Here is a 25606-nt window from a genome sequence, read left to right as displayed (position 1 = left end):
GAGTGGGCGTGACTCTGTGTGAGTGTGTGTGTGCGTGTGAGTGTGTGTGCGTGTGAGTGTGTGCGTGTGAGTGTGTGTATGAGTGAGTGTGTATAAGTAAGTGCGTATGTGTGTGCCTTTGTGCATGCTGCACTTTTTGGTCCCGAAACTATTAAGCAAAAGGTGCACGACTTGCCCCGCTTGTCGTGCCCCTCCTCTCCCCCCCACCTTCCCCTCCCACTCGGCGCCACTGGATGCACAACGTTATTATAGAAAAGACTCAACCCTCTGCCATGTTACTTGAGTTTGCCAGAAAGCTTACACAAAGACGACAAGCACAGAGGTCTCATCAAAAGGTGAACAATTGGGTAAGCGGCCATCTGAGAATTGCCCCATTCTGCCCAACACCATGAACCGAGCTATTATTTCCCCACCTACCATGGGCACAATGGGAAGAGCTTGGGGTTCGATCACCATGTCTTTGCCCATTTTGTAATAATTTTGTAAAACTAGCACAGCTCTCTGATGTAACATTTTCTATTATCCTACACAAACCGCAGTCATTATAAAAATAATGAGCAATAACTCGGGCATGCAACACGTACAATGAAATGATACAAACTGTTTGCGCTTTTAGCTGGGGGGCACAGGTTCACAATCAGCCCTTGTCAACATCTAAACATGGCGTCAACACAAAAAAAGTCTTGAACAATAGCTTTGATATTACTATCGTTTCAATCAGCAAGTCTCCAGAATAAAGAAAAATCTTTTTTATTTTATTATAGTAACAAAATTATTTCTAAATATTCAAACTTTTTAACAAAATTATTAAGAAATAGTCAAACTTATTAACAAAATTATTCAGAAATAAAATTTTTATTTTATTATATTTTCAAAATTATTAAGAAACAGTCAAACTTATTTACAAAATTATTAATAAATAAATATTTTAATTTTATTATATTTTCAAAATGATTAAGAAATAGTCAAACTTATTTATAAAATTATTAAGAAATAAAGATTTTTTTTCCCCCCATTATCTCCTTTATGGAATATTTAGATATTGCCTGGATCCAAAATGAAATGTTTTCATTCGGGGTGGAATGATAGATAGATCAATTGGTAGTGGGCTCACCATTAAGCTGTAACATCTGGGTTGAACCCCTAAATGGGTTAAAAGATAACGAAATAAAAACTGCATTGTAGTTCAGCTCCAGTGGGAGTGTTCAGCATCATTTAGCTCTGAATCATCCTGTACATCAAGTCCATTTAACCCAAGGTCTCCTTTTTCTCCGAGTGCTTGTTCATTGTACATGTGTTGTCCCCACTTGCCTGTATGTATACATACATGTATACATACATTACAAACAAATGGCAGATTGGAATTTGAAAGTCCTTAAGGGGTCCACACTGCCTATTTCAACTGGAAAGTGCATCGCAACCCCACAATATTCTTGTTAAAATGGCTGCGCCATAAGAAGTATCACAACATACATTGTCTCGTTATGGTTTTGGTTCCGCATGTCCCGTGTTGCGGAACTTTCTTTTATGTGCAAATTAACAGACTGTTTTTGATGTGCACAAGCAACTGATCATTTTGATGGCAGATTCCCTGACAGGGTCAAACATGCAGCGTTTGACAGCTTTGTCACATGAGGCGCGTCAACTTCTCTGCCCAGACAGTTCATAATTGGCTAAATGCTTCCAATCTGGATGGTCGAGCTGACAGGTTGTTGCCCGTACCAATGAGGCCCAGGTTGGCAAAACTGACACATTTTGCGGACATTTTGTGCCAATTGTCTGCTTGTGTTTTTTCACCGATCCCATTTTATATCCTGGACGTCCTTGAATTCAGAGGTAGCAGAATGGGAGTCTGGAGATTTCCTGTAGAATTTACATCATTGCAACACAAAGACAATGCCGTAACAGCATTATACCATTGCTCTTAGTTCCAAACATAGCTCAGCCAAGGCTGACCATTGCTTAGACATATTTTGACTGCCATGGGAAGCAAGGAGAAGCTGACTTTTTGTGCATTAACCCTACGTCCCTCTCTTTTGCTTCAACGAAGAGTTAACGCCCGAAATGTCAGCATTTCCTTGCTTCCCACGGTGTTCAGCGTACTCCAAACAATGTCTTATTGATTCCATCCATTGTTGCACCTGTCTGCTGATGCAGATCAACACGAGCCTTTACCTGCAACACTAGTTCTTCATTATACAGTAGTTGGACAATGACCTCCAGGCACATGTGAGTGCTCTTTCTGGTTCTGCATTCTGAGATCCCATTGTTACACTCGAGCTCACACGGCAAGGTACAGAGTCAAGCAGCTAGGATGCCCAACAAGTCTTCGATTATGGATGTGGAAGAAGATTCAAGTTCCATATGTGACCAACAACGACCCTAACCCATGATAATCTTGAATGTGGCAAGCCTGGTGTTGGCTTAGAGGTTAGGGTAGCTGGCTTCAGACCTTAGGGTCATGAGTTGAGCCCAAATAACCGTTTAATTAACACCAGGTGGGGTTGACTCAGCCTGCCATCCTTCTGAGTTTGACAAATTGAGTACCAGTGTGCTGGTAATAGGGACATTGCATCAGCAGCACAGCCGCACCCTCAGTCAATGATGCTGCATGCAGCCTTGTGCTGCATACGAAGGAGGAGGAAGAACTTGAATGTTTGGGAGTCAATCCATCACTGACCCAGATTCAAGAACCGATTGAGAGTGAGGAGGGCATTTTGCCGAGACTGGGGTCACTTGCGGCGATGGAGGAAGCCTCGGTCGAGCATGATGCCTTTACAGAACGTGCCGATGAAGTTTCAGAATTTGTGCTAAAAAGAAAGTCGTGCAAGAACAGGTTGAAATGCTTGTTGCTCCCATCTGAGCACTATTCTCTCATGATGCTGTGATCCGATGTTCATATCCCATCGACTATATTGATGTGTCTATTCTCTTCTGATGTAATGCATGTACAACCTGCTTATTAGGGTTTCAGACATCTCCGTTACACTTAGATATCCAAATAGAAAGAAGTGCTTTGTCCTAAAATTGATAAATTCATAAAACAATATATTCATATTATATGGGAGTCTAGTTAAATAATTTTCAAAAATGCTGCTGCAAATACCGAAACTTTCCAGAGCTGTAAGAAAAATCAATGTACAAAACAAGTTATAAATTATTTTTTGAAAGGTCTTGCAACGAAAAAGACAAACTAACAATTTAGAGCCTGTCCATTCAAAAGCCCCCTTGTGGCTTTGGAACCACAAATCGTTTTGAGAGAAACTCTTACAGTTTCAGTGCCAGGTACAATCATGTGATCGCATTAGCAGCCCAAAAGGAAACACTTTGACAAAACTGGCCAAGAACGAAATGCTTTACCGAACTGCCTGCACCACAGCAACAAAAAGGGAGATTCAGCCTTGAAACTACAATCTACTGACCGTTGGTCAGGCTAACAGGACTTTGAGGGAAGATGTCTGAAGGAGTCACCCGATGTTTCTATTTAAGGCCGTACGACTAGAATGATGAAACTAGGTTATACTAGTAATGTAATGGAAAACTCGTCTTCATAAGGACTAGGGTCGATCTGCATCAGCGAACAAATACGGACAATTAATGATCTCAAAAGGACGTTGAGAGAAGGATGTCAACTGCCGTGGGAATGGAGGTGAAGCGACCGTGTTTGGCATGAGGCCTTCTTCAAAGCAAGAGAGAGATTATTTTATTTGTAATGGTAAGGTTGTCAATTGGTTGAGCATTTAATAAACTTTCCATCAGAAAAGATAACATTGGATGAATGCGTTCTCTTAAAAGAAAATAATTCTGTATGCTGGGAGAGACAGGGCTGGCGTCTCGTGTTAGGGCCTTTGGAATAATAAACAGAGCTATAAGTGGAGACAACGATGTTGGGGTTAGATGGGAGGGGAAGGTTGGGGAGAGAGGGTTGGTCAACCATTTCCTTGACTCCAACGACTTTCTTTAAACTCAAAACTAGCACAGATTGCACTGTACGAAGTTGCGTGTATCAGATGCAGTAACACGTTGTAGAATTGTCATTTCCGATCTATGTGTTCTTCATCAAGCAAAACCGAGGTGTTATACAATCTATGTTTCTCATCCACGACCATTCTTTATTTCCAGACTATCGGTTCACTAGTGAGTTGTGGAGGTTTCCGTAGAACTGAAAACTCCCAGACAGGTCGTAGCTTCCTCTCAGGGTGCTACAGGTTAGAGCGTGAATTTGCAGTTTGTCCAGGGTACCGGAACACAATGACTCGACACCACTTTCAGAGACAGTGTAGGATACTTAAGGTCCAATAGTCAATGCCCAGATGAGACATCTGGGGTGAAGGATCGCCAATCAGAAGAGACATGAAGGATGGCGTACTCATTGATGCGACAGCAAATCACAAGGGTGACGGCTTATACTCAAGTCGGGAATCAAACCGAGATGAGACAGCTCAAAGGTGAGTACGTGACCTTTGAGCTTTCATATCTGGCCAGAAAACTATCCATCATACCAAATAACACTCTCACAATATAATTCAATTCTCTCTCTTCTCCTACACCTTAAATTCTGGATCTGGGATCTGGTCACTCCGATTTGTCACGTTGGAAAATATAAAGAAGCTGTCAACTGCAAACCGACTCACCAATTCCATCAAATTGTGAACAGTCTGTTTAAGATGTTCCTGACATCATGGATCAAGCCTGACAATGACGATGCACCAACCCCGATCATTCAAGTACTCCTCACCACCTTTTAACAACCATGAAATGGTGTTTTTGAAATAAAACCAAAAAACTCTTCCCAAGGCCAAAGTTACTAAACAAATGGACACTAGTGGTAAACATCAATCCCAAGTGCAGTCTATGTTATTTATATTATCAGATATGTACAATGTTATTTATATTATCCCCAAGAAGCTTATATGTTTTGTATCATCAAATAGAGAATAACAGATTGCAATCAATTACAAAAGACAGACTGGAAATGTCTCCGCTGGATTCAGTTTTCCCCTTGTGCACTTCACGAGGAATGGAGAAAACCTGAGAAAATTAACAGCATTTGTTTCTTGTATACGTTTCCACATTAAACAAATCAATATAAACGATGACCCTGATCACAAAACATGCCAATAGCACATGGCAGCACTCAGCAAGCATTACACAGCACTCAGCCGGCGTTACACACCACTCAGCCGGTGTTACACACCACTCAGCCAGATATGTTGTCAATCAAAACTATGGAAACGTCGCATGAACATGGATCTCCATTTTGTTCCAGATTCCGTAATGAATTTCCTGCTTCGAGGTGTCGTTTAGCTTTGTAATCGCACATGAGCATTGAACTCCTTTCTGGGTGGTGTGTTGCTGTTCAGGCTTAAAGAACATCCACCCCACGATTCCTATGCCATTCCTTACTGCATCCCTATTTCCTCCCTCTCCAAAACTACCTCCTTTATTTTTTTATTCTTTATATATTTTTTTGTATACCTTGTCGAGGCTCGTATGAGAGCTAACACACAATGCACAGCAAGGGGGGCATGAGACAAGAGGGGCGGGAGTGGGAAGGACAAAACAGTAGGGAACAGAGACATTCGGAGATCTGTGGAAGGGAGAGGGATGGGACGGGGAACATGGGGAATACAAGATGGACATTACAGGGTCTTTCAGGAAGAAAATCAGGGAATTTGAAGGAGGTGGGTTTTGGGTGGATTAATGGGGGTAGAAAAGATCGAGGATTTGGATGGGGGACGATAAGAGGTGGTGGTGAACAAATGTTTTGAAGGCCTGGAGGGAAGAGTGGGATTGAAGAGTGCGTGGGAGTTTGTTACAAAGGTGGGATAAAATGAGGAATGAAAGAATGAAGGTTAGCAATGATTCATGATTTTGGCAGTTTCACCAGAAGGGGGTTGCTCGCGGACCTTAAGCACCCTGCAGAAATATATCGCAGATGGGGTTGACGGGGGGGGGGGGGGTGGTGAGGCTGCAGAGGAGACAGCAGAAGACACAAAGACCATTGACCTGCCTGCAGTGAGAGTGAGAGACCCAAAGACTCAACCTCATTGCAGGAGGTACCAATTGTCCTAAATGCCTTGGTTTCCACAGCGTGAAGCCGAGAAAGGTGAGAAGCAGGAGCACCAGCCCAGAGGGAAGAGCAGTACTCCATCAGGCTGTGGACAAAAGCTTTGTATTTTGTCAGGAACTCAGGTGGACCAAGGAAGGACTTTGCACAACGGAAGATGCCCAGTCGGCGACTAGCTTTGGAGGCCAGCTTGGAAATGTGACTTTCTCAGGAAAGATCATGGCAGATAGTGAGGCCCAAAAGTTTGAACGAAAGGACTTCAAGAGGATTGTTGAGAAAGTAGATGGGGGGTGTGGGGGGTGCAGATGGTTTCAGAGAGACAAAATGAGAGTGTGAGATTTGTCAGGGTTGAAAGATAAGTTCCACGTGTTGGACCAGCTTGTGATTTTATCCAGATCTGCAGAGAGTGAAGAGGCTGCTGCTTGCCGATCTGAAGGATGACAGATGGTACGGCAGAGGGTGGAGTCACCAGCAAAGAGATAAAGAGGATTTTCCACATAGTCGGAGAGATCATTGATGAAAACGATCCTTCTGTACAAAACTGTTCAAGCTCAGTCAAGTTGCAATAGAAGCGTTGATGGAAAGCAATCTTCAAGTCATGCCACAGATTTTAGATTGGATTTAGGAAGGGGTTCTGACTGGGCCACTAAAGGATATTTATCTTTTTGTTCCTTTGCCACAAGAGTGTAGCTTTTGGTCATCGTCATGGTGAAAGGTGAACTTCTGTCCCAATTTCAGCTTTCTTGCAGAGGGAAGCAGGTTTTCCTCTTGGTAACTTTCTGTATTTTGATCCATCAATTTTCCATTCTATCCCGACAAGTGCCCCAGTCCCTGCTAATGAGAAACATCCACATAACAGTCGGGATGGTGTTCTTTGTGAGATGTGCTGTGTTATGTTTGCGCCGCACGTAATGTTTTACATTTAGGCCAAAAAGTTACATCTTGGTTTCGTCAGTCAGACCTTTAAACTTTTTGCCACATGGCTTCAGAATCTCCAGAGTGGTTTTTTTACATACCTCAAATGTGACTCAAGGTGGGCTTTTATGAGTAATGACTTCCTTCTTGCCACCCTGCCATACAGGCCAGACTTGTGGAGTGTTTGGGACATTGTTGTCACATGCACACAGTGACCAGTCTTTGCCATAAAGGCATGTCGCTCTTTCAAAGTTGCCATTGGCCTCTTGGCGACCTTTCTGATGAGTCTCCTCCTTGCTTGGTCATCCAGTTTGGAGGGACGGCCTGATCTCGGCAGGGTCTTGGCGGTACCATACGCCTTCCACTTCTAAATGATTGTCTTAACTGTGCTTCAAGTGATATTGAAGGCCTTTGAAATGTTTTTATATACCCATCCCCTGATCTGTGTCTTTCCACTTGAAAGCTCTTTGGTTCTTATACTTGAGTCTTTTCTGTGAAATGCACTACCCAGCAGAGGAAACCTCCAGGAACAGCTGATTTTATCCTGAAATAATTTGAATCACTACAATTTAACACAGGTGGAAGCCAATCAACTTGATGTGTGATTTTGAAGGTGATTGGTTACACCTGAGCTAATTTACAATTGCTATAAAAAGACACGTGGACACTTATCCAACCAAGATATTACCATTTTGTAGTGGTTCACGAGCGCCAGCCAGAGTGACCACTATATTCGTTATGTCTGTGTGTCTGTTTGTCTGTCTGTCTGTGTGTCTGTCTGTGTGTCTGTCTGTCCAGAGCATAACTCCATGCACTTTGATCCAATCTTGATGAAACTTGGTTATGTGTTCGATTTCAATGTCGAGTTGTGTTTTCCTGGATGAAGGCGTCCTATGCCCATTGTGGGTGGAGCCACGCCCAAAAAATAGCCATTTTTAGGGGGTAGTCAGATTAAAAATCTATCTTCTCCGAGGGAATTTACTGAATAGAATGGGTTCTTCAGTATTTGAATAGCAAAATGAATTATCTAAAACTTGTCGTTGTCCTATTTTTCATTTTCATCCCAAGGTCAAGGTCACAAGGTCAAAAACTGAGAAAATTGCGAATTTTGACATAAAAATCATACGACCGCCCAAACTTTAAGAGCTCGGATGACAATATTTTTAATGCATAATCTTGAGGTCATTCCCCACCTAAAGTCTTGAAACCATTTTGCTCTATCTCGAACACCTTGCCCGTGGCGCCCCCTGCAAGTTTGTTTTTACGCTGATTTCATCAAAGTATGGATAATCCGAGGAGTGCAAAATGCCACATTGCCTATATGACGTTATATTGTTCCTGGAATGTTCCAGAAGAAGTTTTGCACCAAAGGTCATAATCCTTGATCTTTGACCTTTAAAAGCCACAAAGGTCAAATTTTCAAAGTTGTGGGAATCGAACCGGGTTTTTGACCTTCTTCAACGAACCAACTCCAATAAGCTATAGCACGTATCCTGTTTCCTTATTTTAATGTCCACAACATTGTTTTGAGACCTTTAAAGGTTATGCAAAGGTCAAATTTTGAATGTTGTTGAACGAAACCGGGTTTTCGACATTTTGCAGCTAATAACCTGTCACTCGTACTACATCATGTTGATCATTTTTATAACTTGGTCAATATTATCACATTGTCTCATCCTTGACTTCTGAAACAATCTACATCGTCAAATATCGCTCGTAAACCATCGTCGTCTTCAGACTTGTTTTCAATTCATTTTCTGGAATTTGTAGAATTTGTTTTTCACTTGGAAGTTGTGGGTTACGATGTGCAAATAAAGGTGTAAAAAGTCTGATTTAATGCAATTTAATTCCAGGCTATGAGGTGACAAAAAGTGAAAATTTTCAAAGGGAGTGTCGACTTTCTGTGGGCTACAGTGAAGTTGTAGGCCGGACACGATGTATGATCCACGACAACTGTATGATTGTGATATATATATATATATATATATATATATATATATATATATATATATATGTATATATGTATGGAAATACAAACATAAAATTAATCACTGGAATGGAAAATAAACATCTTTTGGTTTTCCATCCTGGTGTGCAGGCAAGCAATGCTCTCAGCAGGGTGTCCGGCCACCTTGCCTCTCACGAACCACTCCGCATGGCTCAGCCGTCCACTGACCGCATTACCATGACGACGCACTGGCGCTCGGGCCGAGGCTTTGGGGGTAGGAATGTCGGCTTACAGACAACTCAAAACCGTGACAGGGCACAACCACCACCGAGCAAGCTCACCCTCAACCACAGTTTTAAGGAAAACAAAAGCACAACACAATGGTACACATTAACCCCATAGCGTATGTTTAAGATTAACCCCATAGCAAACAAAAATAGTGGGTTTCAGGATACGAGCAAAGCTTGTGGGAAGAAAACCATGGCCTTTAACGCAAGCTCAGCCTGGTGTTGGCTTAGCGATTCAGGTGGCTGTCTTGGGACTTAGAATCCTGAGTTCAAGCTCCTGTTCACCGTTGAATTAACACCAGGTGGGTTTACTCATCCTGTCATACTTCCGACGTTGGTGAAATGAGTACCAGTGTCCTCGGGTAATAACCATTCGGGATAATCTGCATCAGAGTGGCGACCCGTCCAGGACTGGACTCCTTGCCAATGAAACTAACTTGGCAGCCCTGTGTGTCTTCATGGCACGAAAGGATTGGTATTATTAACACAAGCTGCCTGCAGACTCATACTGAAAGGACATCCTTAGAGTACAGAATTTGAGAATGTCATGTGAAGGGTGATTTTAAACAATCGCACACATTATATATCTCCATTAAAACCATCAAGGTCATAAACATTGAGTCAATGACTCCAACTCTAAGAGAAAATATTTCATCAAAAGAACCTTTAATCAACAACCAGTTTTGATCAAGCATTTCAAGCTACAAAGATATATATATATATATATACACATACATATATATATATATATATATATATAGATAGATATATATATATATATATATATATATATATATATATATATATATATATATATATATATATATATATATATATATATATATACACATACATATATACATTACATGCACACATATGCTGGCAGAATAACCCATCGGTATGTACACTAACTTTTGAGCTATCTAGGCTGAGTTCGAATCCCAACTCAGCTATGAACTGTCACCCTGGTGGTTCATATGCTGGGCATTGCATCACAAAGTACACCAGTTATCGGAAGGACTTCAAAACTGGATGACCCGGCTGAACAGCACTGGTCGTAGGTGGATGTTAAAGATTCCACGGTGTCTTTTGCAAAGAGTTTGCGAGTTATCGCTGATACCCTGAATAAATTAAGTCACTTACAATCAACCATCAGGGCTGGCCAGCAGGTTTGTGAGGGACTTCAGTCAAAAACTATCCCAAGCCAATAGGAAAGTGAGATTAATTAGGGCCCATAAAAGAAATGGTATGTAAAAACATTTTATATATCTATCAAGGAGTCACAAGACTTCCTATGTCGAGATGTAATGGACACTCCTTTGGTTTAACACCAAAAGATCCACCAAGATACAAACTTATCAAACTATAAAGTATCTACCAGTCATCTGTGGAGGAATTCACATCCAATAACACTCATGAACATCTTGGACATCATCCTTGAGCTACAAAACTGACCGACTCAAAATAGCCTGTTTGTAATTCTTGTTATTAATCTTCGTTTCAGACAGCCTAACTCAAAATTGGTTTAAACGCGACACTACTGCATTTTATAGTGGGGAGGTCCATGAGACCATGACGACTCAAAGTTTTCATAACTTCAAAGGATTCCATGAAAAAGTCAGTTGAACTACATGTTGGAAGATAAAGAGGAAAGAGTGGGCAAGCACCGCCTGCCAATCATCCCAGTGTGGGCGTGGCCGCTGCGACACAATTACCAAAGGGCCAATCACACCGACATGGGTATGGTTAACGGTGAACTATTACGTGCACACTGACATGGGTATGGTTAACGGTGAACTATTACGTTCACACTGACATGGGTATGGTTAACGGTGAACTATTACATGCACACTGACATGGGTATGGTTAACGGTGAACTATTATATGCACACTGACATGGGTATGGTTAACGGTGAACTATTACGTTCACACTGACATGGGTATGGTTAACGGTGAACTATTACATGCACACTGACATGGGTATGGTTAACGGTGAACTATTACGTTCACACTGACATGGGTATGGTTAACGGTGAACTATTACGTGCACACTGACATGGGTATGGTTAACGGTGAACTATTACATGCACACTGACATGGGTATGGTTAACGGTGAACTATTACGTGCACACTGACATGGGTATGGTTAACGGTGAACTATTACGTGCACACTGACATGGGTATGGTTAACGGTGAACTATTACGTGCACACTGACATGGGTATGGTTAACAGTGAACTATTACGTGCACACTGACATGGGTATGGTTAACAGTGAACTATTACGTGCACACTGACATGGGTATGGTTAACGGTGAACTATTACGTGCACACTGACATGGGTATGGTTAACGGTGAACTATTATATGCACACTGACATGGGTATGGTTAACGGTGAACTATTACGTTCACACTGACATGGGTATGGTTAACGGTGAACTATTACATGCACACTGACATGGGTATGGTTAACGGTGAACTATTACGTTCACACTGACATGGGTATGGTTAACGGTGAACTATTACGTGCACACTGACATGGGTATGGTTAACGGTGAACTATTACATGCACACTGACATGGGTATGGTTAACGGTGAACTATTACGTGCACACTGACATGGGTATGGTTAACGGTGAACTATTACGTGCACACTGACATGGGTATGGTTAACGGTGAACTATTACGTGCACACTGACATGGGTATGGTTAACAGTGAACTATTACGTGCACACTGACATGGGTATGGTTAACAGTGAACTATTACGTGCACACTGACATGGGTATGGTTAACGGTGAACTATTACGTGCACACTGACATGGGTATGGTTAACGGTGAACTATTACGTGCACACTGACATGGGTATGGTTAACGGTGAACTATTACGCGCACACTGACATGGGTATGGTTAACGGTGAACTATTACGTGCACACTGACATGGGTATGGCACACAGAGTGCATGAACTTTCCTCGTCCATGAAGCTTGCGGGCACGCACACATCCATGCACTGTTTGTGTGTTTGTGGTTCACTCGTCATCATTGAAGAGAGACAGAGATTAGATAAAATTTGTGAGTAAAATCACACACACACTGCTGCTGTGCATGTTATTATTGCTGCCCCCATTATATAATAGTACAACTACTTAGTACAAAATGTTTTCACACATGTAAAATCAACAAGATAATTAATCGTGAAATCAAAATAAAATTCTCCAGTTTAAGTAAATACACTTGAAAAAGTACAGAAACAAGTAATAAGAAACTTTTTTTATGCAAAAGGATGGAGAGATGATATGCCAAAAAGTACACTAAACAAGGTAGGAAGTGGAACGGCACTCGGTAGAGCGCATACCTCCACCTGGCTGAACAGTTTACGTTTTGTATCCCACAGATAGGCCGGATCTGGACCTGAACCAAATCGAATCGGCTTGTTCTTGTCATATAAACAACTCACACACCTAGTTTTGTCATAACTCGACCACAACTTTTTGAAATGTCATACTATATATTGTTTTTGGCCCCATCTCTCAATGGTGAAGGATCACTTAAATAATTTTAAAATCCCATAATCTGCATCCAGATTCGTATCTTCCACCAAATATATATTCAATTCCACCTTGTCACACACCCAACAGTCCACCAAATTTCGGATGAATCCGTCCATAACTTTTTGAGATGTCCTGTTCACAGACAGACAAACAGAGACGCACAGACAGACACGGGTGAAAACATAACCTCCATCCACCTTCCGTGACGTCAGTAATTATCACAAGAAATTATCATGTGAAACCATCCCTCCATCAAAATTTGAAAAATACTTTAGAAAGGAGGTGATTGTGAGCAGATCTGATGTTGATGTTTAAGATAATTAAGGGTGTGGGCAAGATAGGTACGGTGCAGTTTTTCAGTAGAGTGGACAATGTTAGGACCAGAGACCATAGCTTGAGCGTAAAGAAGATGAGACTTTGGACAGTTTTAAGGGTGGGGCCTTTCAGTCGGAGAGTGATTAATGCACGGAATGGTCTCCCTTGAAATGTAATGGCAGCGGAGGGGGTGGATACATTTAAATGGAATTTAGATAGATACCTGGGTGCATTGTAGATGGAGAGGTATGGGGATATTGGCTCAGGTGGATGGATGATGGATGTGGATGGGTGATGATACTAGTGTTGGTGTAGAACAAGCATGATGGGCCGAATGGCATCCAACCTGCATCAAAATTCCTTGTATCCTTGTATACCCTGGCCAAATTCCAAATTCCTGCCCTAACTACTGCTGGGAAAGCAATGGCAAACCAGCTGGTATAATCCTTGCCAAGAAACTGCTTTGGCAGCACTGACACTCTGTAGCAGAGCCTCCAGATATTATGGGCAAACTGGCTTTGCACATTTAACTTATATGAGAAAAATGACGAGGGGGGGGGGGGGAAGCGAAGAAAGAACGAAGAAGAACAAAAGGCAAGGAAGAAGTAGGGAAAGAAGAAGGGAACAAAAGAGAAAAGAGACCATAACTATGACGGAAAAGGCAGTGTACAATGGTCCATCTCCTTAGCTCCTCCTGGATGCACACAATAATCTCCCAAAATCCAGGCTTTATACCGCACTCCACTCCCTTGTTCTTCTTTTCTCATGTTTATGGAACCTTTTCTCTATCCTGCAGGGTGTTCAATCGCATTCTTCCTTCCAGGGCTTCAGCTGACGGTGCACCTCCATCTCAAGTCATCCTCCACAATCTTTTCTACCCTTATTAACCCCACCCAACCCCACCCTTTTATCTGGAGGTTACTACATTTCCTCCCATCCTCTGTCTCCTATTTTCCTGTTCATTCTTTCCCTTGCTTGTTCAGTGAAATTCTGGACTCATTGTCAGTTTGTTGTCTACCTTGTATCCTCTCTAACCTCATTCTTCCACGAGCCTAGATATTAAATGAAAAAAACACCAAAAACAGTCTTGACCAATCGTTTGGACTTGATGACCTCATCAGCAGATCACAGGTGATCCAAAGCGAAATGCAAACAAAGCCAATGTAACCACCATAACACCAAGAGCTGTCAAAATACATCACATGGTATTCTGACGGTAGACCTGTGCATTCCACACATTTCTGTTTGATAACACGACGACAAAATGAAACGAAACGTCATCACTCTGTTTGATGAACATGATTCTCAGGACTGTCGACTGGTCGAGAGGAAATTTTTGAAAGTTCCTTATTTCATCAGAACAGCCGACAATTTCTAGCACCCCATGCACATTGTGAAACACGCAACACGTACAACTGACTTTGCTGACGAGCAGAGATAAAAATTAAATGAATAATAAATGATGAAAAAGGTAGCCGCTTTTTTTAAAAATAGAAGAATAAAGAAAAAGAGAGAAATGGGGCAACAACATAGATCAAATTCAAAAGGAACAAGCGTCGCACGTGCGTCGAGGAGGAGCGAACAAGTTTTCGACAAAGTTGAACAAGGAACAAACATTTGTACAGACAATAAAAATTCCGGTTGGTTGCGCAGTCATTTTTAAAGGGCCGTTCGAGCAATAAAAAAAATCAGAGGTAAAGAAATGCAAGTCAGACGACGGGGAGACAAGCGAACGAAGGACATGCCGGTTCTTACTTCATCTTGGTACCACTAATGTAGTGACATCCCCGTTGTTACTTTCCTACAACCAAGGATTCCAAAACTGAAGAGACACAGACAGGGAATAATGTCCGGTTAATAAGGCATCCCAAGAACGCGTCCCGAATGATTCGGGTTAACCTCTTAAGAATTGGCGTTCCCGAGAAGTGGACGAGTTGAGATAAACAGGATGGAGGCCATGAGAAATAATCAAGCTAGAGCACGGTGCCCCCCGATGGCCGGCCGGAAAGCTCCATTAGAAGTGTTCGATAAAGATCTGTGGTGTGTCGGTTTGGTTGGAGAACCAGGAAACTGCCTGTTACTAATGGGCTCACATTTGAAAAATGCACTTTGCAAACTTTCTGCATCAACTTGTAAATTCAGAAAACGTTTAAATTCCACACATTTACATGTCCTATTATTTAATAATCAGCTTTTTTCTCGCTCATTGTCCAAATCACAAGAACCTTGTTCTTGCACGCGTACGGATGAGCGATGGATGTACAAGTATGTGAGAAAGCGTCCATGAAGGTGTTTTAGATTCTCAACGAATCAAATTCAGGAAGCGACGCACACTGCTCTAGTGCTTGGAATACCATGAACTCTTAACTACAAACTTAACAGCAACTGCCTCTTAATATAATAATCATTTGTCACAAGTCGGAGCCATGGGAAAGGGCTGAGAAAGCACTCCTTGGTAGAATATTCATTTACATCAACTTCAACATTTTGTCATATTCCTAATAACTCCTGCATCAGTGCATAAAGGTGTACAAATCATCAGGATTGAGCGATTCACGTGCTTTCTACATCCCAATGATTAGCTCATTCAACAGGCGCTCTCAACCTATTCACCACCAATGGCATGTGGGACAAGGACATCATGAGACATCATTGTACCTTCACATGAATCGCATCGACATTAAAAGACAATACACAAATCAATATAATGTTCCAGGATTTAATCCTGAGATCTGAGCTTCATGAGCCAAGTGTTCAGAGGGGAACACGAAACAAAGTTTAGCTGTCTTGGACGTACGATGGAAGATTCACCTGTATTTAAACCCACAACCTCTGGGCTACCATTGAAGCACCATTACTGCTACATCACCATTGCATTAGTATTGCTCATGAGGAAGATGTTGAAAGAAAAAAAAAAAAAAGGAAAACCTTGCTCTGGATTGGTTATTACCATATATTCTCGTTACTTACTCAAAGGGATAATTAAGTTGGGTCATCTGGATAGCCAGATGATCTGACTTGTGCACACGCACATGGTTACAAACAGGATGCCCGACATGGACTGTGCATCATGCTCCATTTATAATTCCATGCTACCAGCTCTGCTTCGCAACCGCATGTTATCTATTACGGCGCAGCGAACATGTCCACCACCAAATAAAAACACACCTTTGAGCCACGTTCCATTCCTGTAAATACATTCAATGAACCAGAATCTACATTCATTCCATTCATACATCTGGTGGTGAAAACCCAACTATCACACCTCGGCCCTCGAGTTCGATACGCATTTGATTGTCATCAAGTCATCAAATCCTAGGTGCATGCCATGTATGTACAAATTCCCTAATGAGCATTATGCACTGGACACACAAAGGAAATGAGACACAAGTATTCATGAAACACAAAGTGCTTATGTTCGAAAAATAAATAAATAAAATTGAAAAACGACATCAAAAGTTGAGGTTTATACAAAACAATTACATCCACAGATTGTCTCTCAAAACTCCATTCGACTCTGGTCTGTCTCATCATTCAAAAACCCACGGCAATGTTTGAAGATAACACCTGAAGCCACAGATCCCAAATGCTCACTTTGTGTACTTCTCCCAACATTTTGTAAACAACAATGTTCCTGAACCAGTGCCTCCCCTTAACATAAAAACATCCATCACACTCCAGTTTTAATGCTGCAAAGATGCATAGCAACCGAGCCCAAACTCCAAAAGAACATCACTCACCACTTTGTCCTTGTCATATTTTTCTTTTTCTGTCGCTGCTCTCGAGCCGTCGGACTTTGCGTCACAAAGTGATGGACTGCTCAAGTGTGTGCCCGACTGCAGAGCTTCTGCAAGACAAGCTTTCTCTTCTCTGGTCCCATGTACTTTGGCTGGGATGCAAGAGGCCAATTCTGAAAGCTGCTGGGGTGAAGTCAAATTGTCTGGTGACACCGGTGGGTCGACTGCGGGTAATGCAATGCCAATGCTGGAAGATCGATCTATTTTAGATAAATGTACCGAGTTGTCTTTGGAAGATTCTGAAATATCACTGTTGTCACTTCCTTGGCCACGTTCCAGCACAACTCTCCCTCCTCGCTTCTTTGAGTTACGCCGTGTCATGCAGGGCGATAGCAGGTTTGGGTCAAAGGTTAGGCCCATAGTTACGTCAAAATAGTCATTTCTACCTTTGACTGTGTCCATTTCTATACTTTTCTCCAACATAGGTGATTGAGGCAGTGTCCACTCTTGTTGAACTGCTGTAACAAAGCTCCCTGACTCACCACATTCCTGAGACCTTTGCTCAGTGAGGAAGGGTTCACTTCTTGATGTTGGAATAGCCACTTCTGTCTCACTGATGGTGTCTCCGAGAGGTCGTGCTCCAACCCGTACAAACTCATTGCCACTACCACCTCGTCGACTTGGGTCACTAAACGACTTCTTGAATGTCTTTCCTGGTCCCTTTTCTTCAGAAGAGTCACGGCAGGGCTGGCTGACTATGCTTTGGATGACTGTACTATAATCTCGGAGTCCCTCATCACTGCACACCGACAAATCACTAACAATACAGTCATCGGGCACAGACGTCAACTCTCCCTCCCCAAGACCACTGTGCGATTGCTCCAAAGACCACAAGAGATTACTGTCCATTGAAAATGTAGGTTCCTCAGTTGGTGGATATATGCGGTATGGCGTGGGATCACTGAGTGACCGAAGGCCCTCAGCACCAGTTTCACCACTACCACTGCTGCTGCTCAGTTCCATTGCTCCACTCCCTAGTGTGCAAAACTTCCGTCGACGGCGTGATCCACTGTACGTTAAAGGAATCTCTCCAAGACCTTTATGAAGCATGTCACTGTCCATGCTGGAATCATGTGGTTGGGTAGCATTGACCAGTGGACCTTTCTTCCAAAGCCATGAATCAGTCTTGTACAGGTCATGTGCAACAGCACTGCCTGAGAGAAACACACCCTCAGTGGCCATTTCTAGTTCTGTGACAATCCCCTCATCTGTTGTGCTTGACTCTTCCTCAAGGTCTTCCAAATGAAGTCTTGGCCAAGATGACCTCTTTCCTTCATTATCTTCAATATTTGGTATTGTATTTGAGGTTTCACATTCTTTCATCAATGATTGCTCCTCGGATATTATGGACTTTGATTGTGCATTACCAGCTCCGGCATCAGTCATTATTCCAAGGGAACAATCAGTATCATTTAGTCTGTCCCCACAAATACTTTTGGTTCTTAAAATGCCTGTAGATACATCCAGCTTCTCTTCAACTGTTTTTGCCAATGTATAATTGGAATTAACACCTGGCATCAGATCATTGCTGTTAGCAGCATCTTTGGAGGATGGCAACACATGCTGACGTAGCGTGTCTGTTAAACCTTTCAAGGATAACCGCTCCTCACACTCTTCAGACTCACCAGCAGATTCCCTGGCTTTCATGGCCTTCAACCAAGAAGCACCCGGGCGGAGAATATTAAGAAGGGCTGCAGATTCAGATGTGATATCTGGATTGGACATTGACTTGCGAAAGAATCGACTGTGCGGAAAAGCAGTCATAGCTCGTTCTCTCGACTTGGCAAACCTCATCTGCTTCTCCGTCATAATAGAAAAAGGCAAATTTGGTCGTGATCGTGCTCCAAGATTCCGCAAAACCTCCTCACTCTCCAAACTAAGCATTCGTCCAACACTGCCAAATGTCCAATAAGTCCTCCCATTGTCATCATCTGTTAATGTTTCAGTGCTTGAACAGTGACTCTCTGCGACTGGGAGAAAGGACTGCAGACTTACTTTGGTGACCTTTGACACGACTGGCGAAACTGATGAAGCACTTTTTGAAATGCCGTGTGAAGAATAATTTTCAAGTGGCATTTCATTTGAAACCACTCTTTGATCGGCTTCAGGTGATGGATCCTTTTTCAATAATCTGGAGGCAGCAACATCATTTTTCCCAACACCATACTTATCTTCTGCTGAATCAGAGCTCATCTCTGTGGGAATTTGTGAATCACCATCAGTGTCAGAATCAATAACACAACTTGCCAGGGGTGGGGACTTTTGCTTCCTGGAAAGCCCCTGCTTCTGTCCATTTCGGTTTAAGATAGGATAAAAATCTGCTTCAACATTCCTGTTTTCAGAAAGAAATGGATCTCCCTTAACTGCCGTACTCAGGTCAATCACTGACCTGGCAGCGTGATACGATAGCATATCTTCACGAGAGCTAGAAAGACTCGAAGAACTTAATGGTACCTGTGCTATTACCCCTGTTGACTCACCAGATGTCTCAACTGTTGCTTTAGAATGTTTTTCGGTGCTTGACTCCCGAGCCCCCATGGGCCATCTCCTCTCCAACCGGTTCCACCCAATCCTTGGACCAGGTGTGGGACTCAAAGACATACTGCGGCCCAGTTTGGTTGCTGTATTTCCTAGCTCGGGCACTGAAAGGAACCTTCTGGAATTGAGGCTGGCAGAGCAATGTTTCCTTCTCTGCTTACTTTCGATCTCCCCGAGAAACCGAGCCTTGATTTCTGCCACACTGGGCCAGCCGGCATCAGCCAGGCAACATTGCTCGTATCCAGAATTTGAGCCATCGTTTCTGGCTTTCGAGGTCACTTTCCTTGTAACAGTTTGACTTTCGTCATCATCCTCTCCAACCTCTGCTGTAGCACCACGAACGAGCCTTTCATCTGCTCTCTCATCGTCTTTTTGTCCCAGGAACGGTTTTGAGAGTCGCAGGATCGATGGAGAAACTGGGTGCATCTTCTTTGCGATGACCGTCCATCGTCTCTCATGCTCTGCTTGTTTCCCAGCAGTCATGTTCTGGTCCTCAAATTTCGCAGAGTCTTGCACATCCTCGGTCTTCGGCAGTACCCTCGATTTGATGTACTTGCTGTAGACCGTGCAATACAGCTTGCCTTGAACCCCGCAGTTGTCTTTCTCGTTGTCCATCTTAAGGTTTTTGTAGAAGTCTCATCTTCTTTATTCTTTTCATTTCAGATGTTTCCAGAAGCTGGACAGTACAATCCTTCTTGTCTCCTCAACATCTCCTGTACAAGGCACTTCTCAGAGATGTTTCCCAAACTTTCCTCTATCGTTGCCAACGCTTCTCCTTTCTGTCTGAGTGGAAGTTGTTTTTTTGCGTCTGTTTCGATCAACCGTGAGCGATTATTCTGTTTCCGTTACGTTGCGTCTTCGCACGGCTGCAGGAACATGGCATTTGAGAGTGGGGGATAAAGAGAGGATAGACAGCAGCACACAAGCAGGCAGATTAAAGTAGCTGGATGACCCTCCTGCAGCTTCGTGAACTCACCGACAACAACAACTCATACAGCGGACGGTCGCTGCAATTGCCATCGATGGTGAGAGCGAAAGAAAAATTGCAACAGGCAGATAGGCAGCCACGACGAGACCGAGCATCAAGGGGCACGCAACAAACGGACAATAAAATCGCTCAACGAAGTTCGCAGTTCGAGCTCGTACGCCACGCCCGCCGCTTATCCCACGGACGTCACGTGCTGGGTGGAGCTCCTCTTGGCCAGCCATCTGTAGTTCTTTTTTCCCGTCTCTTTGCGCAACGACAATGCGTTCGTACAGTTACTGCTGCTTTTTCCGTTGCAATTTCTCATTCACTTTCAGTTTGTGCAATCCGACTCGCCTTCTGAGCTCCTTGACGCCCTCCACAGTGTCCTCAGCACGTGACGCGCTCATCCTCACGATGTCCCATTGTCTCGGTCCACCCTCACTCCCCCTCTCTCTCCCTTTTAAACACCCTACTCCCCCCGCGTTCCTTTATGTTTAGTTCTCTGTTTCGCTCCAAACCGCACTTCGATCCCCCATCACGGTCTTCTTCCTTTATTGATATCGTGATGCTGATTCACACTGAACCGACTGCTAAACGACAATACTTTGGTGGTTTTATACTTTCAGAACCACATAAACTATTGCTATTGTTTTGCTGCATTTAACGTTTTTACAAAGACAGTGAACAAAAACGACTGTTCACGAAAAAAACATATATCTTTGTGATACAACTTTATTGTTCCGATCTCGCAGAATGGTACATGTGTCTATCTCCAATTACCAACTTCGTAAATGGTTGGAGAAGATTTGATTGAAAATGAATGGTTACAATATCATATGAACGGTAATAAAACTGGCGGGATGACCTGACGTTACACACACTAACCTCCAAATTGTCTCGCCTGGGTCGGAATCCCACCCCAGGTATAAACTCGCGTCCCGGTATTTCAGAGGCACATCGATTCGTCATTGTGTGTCGTCCCTCGGATGGACGTCACAATTGGGTGTCCTGTCTACCGACATTAGTTGGTGGATCTTTAGGATCCCATGGTCTCCTTCGCGAAGAGGAGGCGAGATATCGTCGGCACCAGAAACAAATTACAAATTTCTGCCCCAACTACTGTGTAAGCCATGTTTCACAACCGCATGTTTTCTATTACCGCACAGCCATCATGTCCACCACACAATAAAAACACAACACAATGGCAATCCCACCAATATAAACCATCAAGAAAATGCTTCGGCAGCACCGACACTTTGCTTCTGCAGTGTGGTACACCAGAAGCAGAGGTATTCAAAGGGTTAAAATGAATGGTTATAGTACCACAAAGGGGTAAAACGAATGGTTATAGTACCACAAAGGGATAAAATGAATGGTTATTATACCACAAAGGGTTAAAATGAATGGTGATAGTACCACAAAGGGTTATAATGAATGGTTATAGTACCACAAAGGGTTATAATGAATGGTTGTAGTACCACAAAGGGATAAAATGAATGGTTATTATACCACAAAGGGTTAAAATGAATGGTGATAGTACCACAAAGGGTTATAATGAATGGTTATAGTACCACAAAGGGTTAAAATGAATGGTTATAGTACCACAAAGGGTTAAAATGAATGGTTATAGTACCACAAAGGGCGAAATGAATGGTTATAGTACCACAAAGGGTTACAATGAATGGTTATAGAACCACAAAGGGTTAAAATGAATGGTTAGAGTACCACAAAGGGTTAAAATGAATGGTTATAGTACCACAAAGGGTTATAATGAATGGTGATAGTACCACAAATGGTTAAAATGAATGGTTATAGTACCACAGAGGGTTATAATGAATGGTTCTAGTACCACAAAGGGTTAAAATGAATGGTTATAGCACCACAAAGGGTTAAAATGAATGGTTATAGTACCACAAAGGGTTAAAATGAATGGTTCTAGTACCACAAACGGTTAACATGAATGGTTAGAGTACCACAAAGGGTTAAAATGAATGGTTATAGTACCACAGAGGGTTATAATGAATGGTTCTAGTACCACAAAGGGTTAAAATGAATGGTTATAGTACCACAAAGGGTTATAATGAATGGTTATAGCACCACAAAGGGTTAAAATGAATGGTTATAGTACCACAAAGGGTTAAAATGAATGGTTATAGTACCACAAAGGGTTATAATGAATGGTTATAGCACCACAAAGGGTTAAAATGAATGGTTATAGTACCACAAAGGGTTAAAATGAATGGTTATAGTACCACAAAGGGTTAAAATGAATGGTTATAGTACCACAAAGGGTTAAAATGAATGGTTATAGTACCACAAAGGGTTAAAATGAATGGTTATAGTACTACAAAGGGTTAAAATGAATGGTTATAGTACCACAAAGGGTTAAAATGAATGGTTATAGTACTACAAAGGGTTAAAATGAATGGTTATAGTACCACAAAGGGTTAAAATGAATGGTTATAGTACCACAAAGGGTTAAAATGAATGGTTATAGTACCACAAAGGGTTATAATGAATGGTTATAGTACTACAAAGGGTTAAAATGAATGGTTATAGTACCACAAAGGGTTAAAATGAATGGTTATAGTACCACAAAGGGTTAAAATGAATGGTTATAGTACCACAAAGGGTTATAATGAATGGTTATAGCACCACAAAGGGTTAAAATTAATGGTTATAGTACCACAAAGCTTGATTTCGAACAGCTTGGTTTTTGTTCTTGATAGAAAAAGAGACAAAGAGCAGATGCTTATCTGAGATTGACTTAGTTAACAATTAAACACGAGACAAGGGTACCCAGCAGATCATTCAGGGGGGAGAGAAATCCAGTCTCGCTCACCAAATAGAAGTCCTACATCAAATAAAACGTTCTGAAATGTGTGAGCGTGCCTTGTCCATTGCCAGCGCCCAGCCTTGCTGTGCACCCACTCGCAAACAGGCTCGGACACCAATCGACGTCACCCCCAAGAATCAGGTACGCCAAGAGCAGGTCTCAAGCAGAACCAGCATTAACGGACCGAGCGTCACCCACCGTCAGGACCCCCCAGGAGCCACAACCGACGGACAGCTATTAGGAGCTGTGAGAAGCTGAGGTGCTGTGAGAAACTGTAAGGCTGCAAGGCCATCACCAACTGTCGCCAGCTCATCAACCGTCTGACTGGAAACGACGAAGCAACCATCTGACTGGAAACAAACGGTCCTCTCGTCCTCTTTATCGGCGGCCTGTCTGGGTGGAGCCTCAAGCAGACTCCAGCCAAATCCACCCCGCCCATTTGCGCATTGTTGCACGTGACAACTCGCCCGTCCCACGATCATTCCTGGCCTACGATGCCATATTTGTGGGGTTGGACGAACGGCAGAAAGCAGCCATTTGTCAGAATTACCGAGCGAAAACGTGAAGCGCTCATAAAACGTCAACAACAATTATCACCTCAATACGAAAAAGAGCTAGTTAGCATCCATAGAGCTGCTGAACGGGGTGTCAAATGTTTGTATGGAAAAAGGTGGGTGTCAACGTCGATGGAAAAGGGTGGGTGAGCCTCTGTTCTGCTTATGACTATCTCACGTACATGAATGTGTCTGTTGTAAGAGAAAAAGGAGCTTTCCATAAGAGAGGGAATCTATTCTTTACCCTTCTCAACGCATCAAAGTTAGAATCCCACCAGACATGGGGATGGGTATATCCTGGACATGCATTTCGAGAAATAACTGTCTGAGGACCTAGATGTTTGTATGCATTCGTCGGATCGGATTCTGAAATCCGTAACAATATATTTGATAACGCCCCATATCTGAGCCGTTTGCCGTCTTAACTTGTTTCTAAATTACCGAGGTTGTACACAGTACATACTGTAGTCGGTAAACACACTGACTCCAACCTGCAGATTCCCAAAAGATTTCCGATATCGACCAAGCAAAGTGTGTGTGTGTGTGTGTGTGTGTGTGTGTGTGTGTGTGTGTGTGTGTGTGTGTGTGTGTGTGTGTGTATGTGTGTATGTGTGTATGTGTGTGTGTGTGTGTGTGTGTGTGTGTGTCGTGAATTGGTATCTACATATGAGGGTTCCAGAATGTGGAATAGAGTCCTCCCAGGGCTGCTCAAAGCATCCAGCTTTATTTCGTTCAGGGATTACAATTCATGGACCAAGCTGTGAAGTTTTCTGTTCTTAAAGTTTTGTCCCAAGGGCTCTCTTTAGGATCAGATCAACACATTGCCCGAAAAATGCCCTGGATCACCGCATCGCATCGACAGCTTCCAACTGCAGTTCGTTTATTATAATATTCCAAGGGATGGTTTTTAGCTCACCTGTAAAGTAGTTCTGGGGAGCTTATGGGATGGCATGTTGTCTGTCCGTCCGTCTATCCGTCCATGCACAAATACCTGCAACTTCTTCTCAGAAACCACACATAGGATTGCAATGAAATTTCACCACCACCTTCATCACCCATAATGGCATGAAAAAAAAGTTGTCTGCAGGGGTCTCCAGAGGGAATTTACGGGAGGGGCGGGGACCACACTTGCTTTAGGGGCGGTGAAGTGCAAAAAGAGAAGCATGACATCAGTATCTCTAAACTTCACAAGAATTCGTTGATAGCCCAAATCCAGCAACAGACACAAGGTTGATTCTTCATGCCTCTGAAACAGTGGATTTGGGCTATCAACGAATTCTTTTGAAGTGCAGAGATACTGATGTCATGCTTCTCCTTTTGCACTTCACTGCCCCTAAAGCAAGTGAAGTCTGGATGATCTCTGGGACGGCAAAGAAGCAAAAGTGCATTCCCATTCATCAAGTAGCAAAAAAGGTTCCTGATGCAGTGAAGAATAACCTCTGGAGTTTCCACGCACTCACAGGTTGTGACACAACCTCTTCATTCAGTAGATATGGAAAAAAGACCTGCTGGAATTTTTTTTTGAAAAACCCACTACTGGTAGAAGGGATTGGCCTTGATGGTGAGCTTGGACCAGTTGAACAGTTTGTTTGCAAACTCGATGGAAGTCCAGGGCTGCAAACAATTGATAGTGCAAGATTGAACATGTTCAGCAAAGCCAAGACAGGCCTGGAACTGCTCCCTCCAACACATGATGCTTTGGAGCTTCATGTGCAACGTGCCAACTACCAGGCCAAGAATTGGCTTCAGGCAGAAATGGAAACTATTGTTGTGACATTGCCCCCAGATACTTGGAAGAAGGAGTCAGGTTGTCTGAAACCTCAATGGACCA

General features: G+C 42.8%; 1 protein-coding gene across 2 annotated transcripts in view; it reads right to left on the bottom strand.

The window, feature by feature from the left end:
* Positions 1-20573, bottom strand: part of ARHGEF17 (Rho guanine nucleotide exchange factor 17) — a 153781-nt gene extending 133208 nt beyond the window's left edge. The window contains exon 1 of one of the 2 annotated variants that reach the window (XM_085852613.1): positions 16824-20573. In XM_085852613.1, coding sequence (XP_085708739.1) covers positions 16824-20033 — 3210 coding nt within the window. In that variant the 5' untranslated portion in view covers positions 20034-20573. The remainder of the gene's footprint in view (positions 1-16823) is intronic. The other variant, XM_085852612.1, reaches the window with a different exon arrangement.
* Between the last annotated feature and the right edge of the window lie 5033 nt (positions 20574-25606).

This window comes from Eptatretus burgeri, chromosome 13 (genome assembly GCF_056783735.1).
Source record: "Eptatretus burgeri isolate ZD-2024b chromosome 13, Ebu_testis_v1, whole genome shotgun sequence".
Taxonomy (NCBI): domain Eukaryota; kingdom Metazoa; phylum Chordata; class Myxini; order Myxiniformes; family Myxinidae; genus Eptatretus; species Eptatretus burgeri.
Note: the sequence above shows the minus strand (reverse complement) of the source record. Positions and strands in the feature narration are given on the sequence as shown.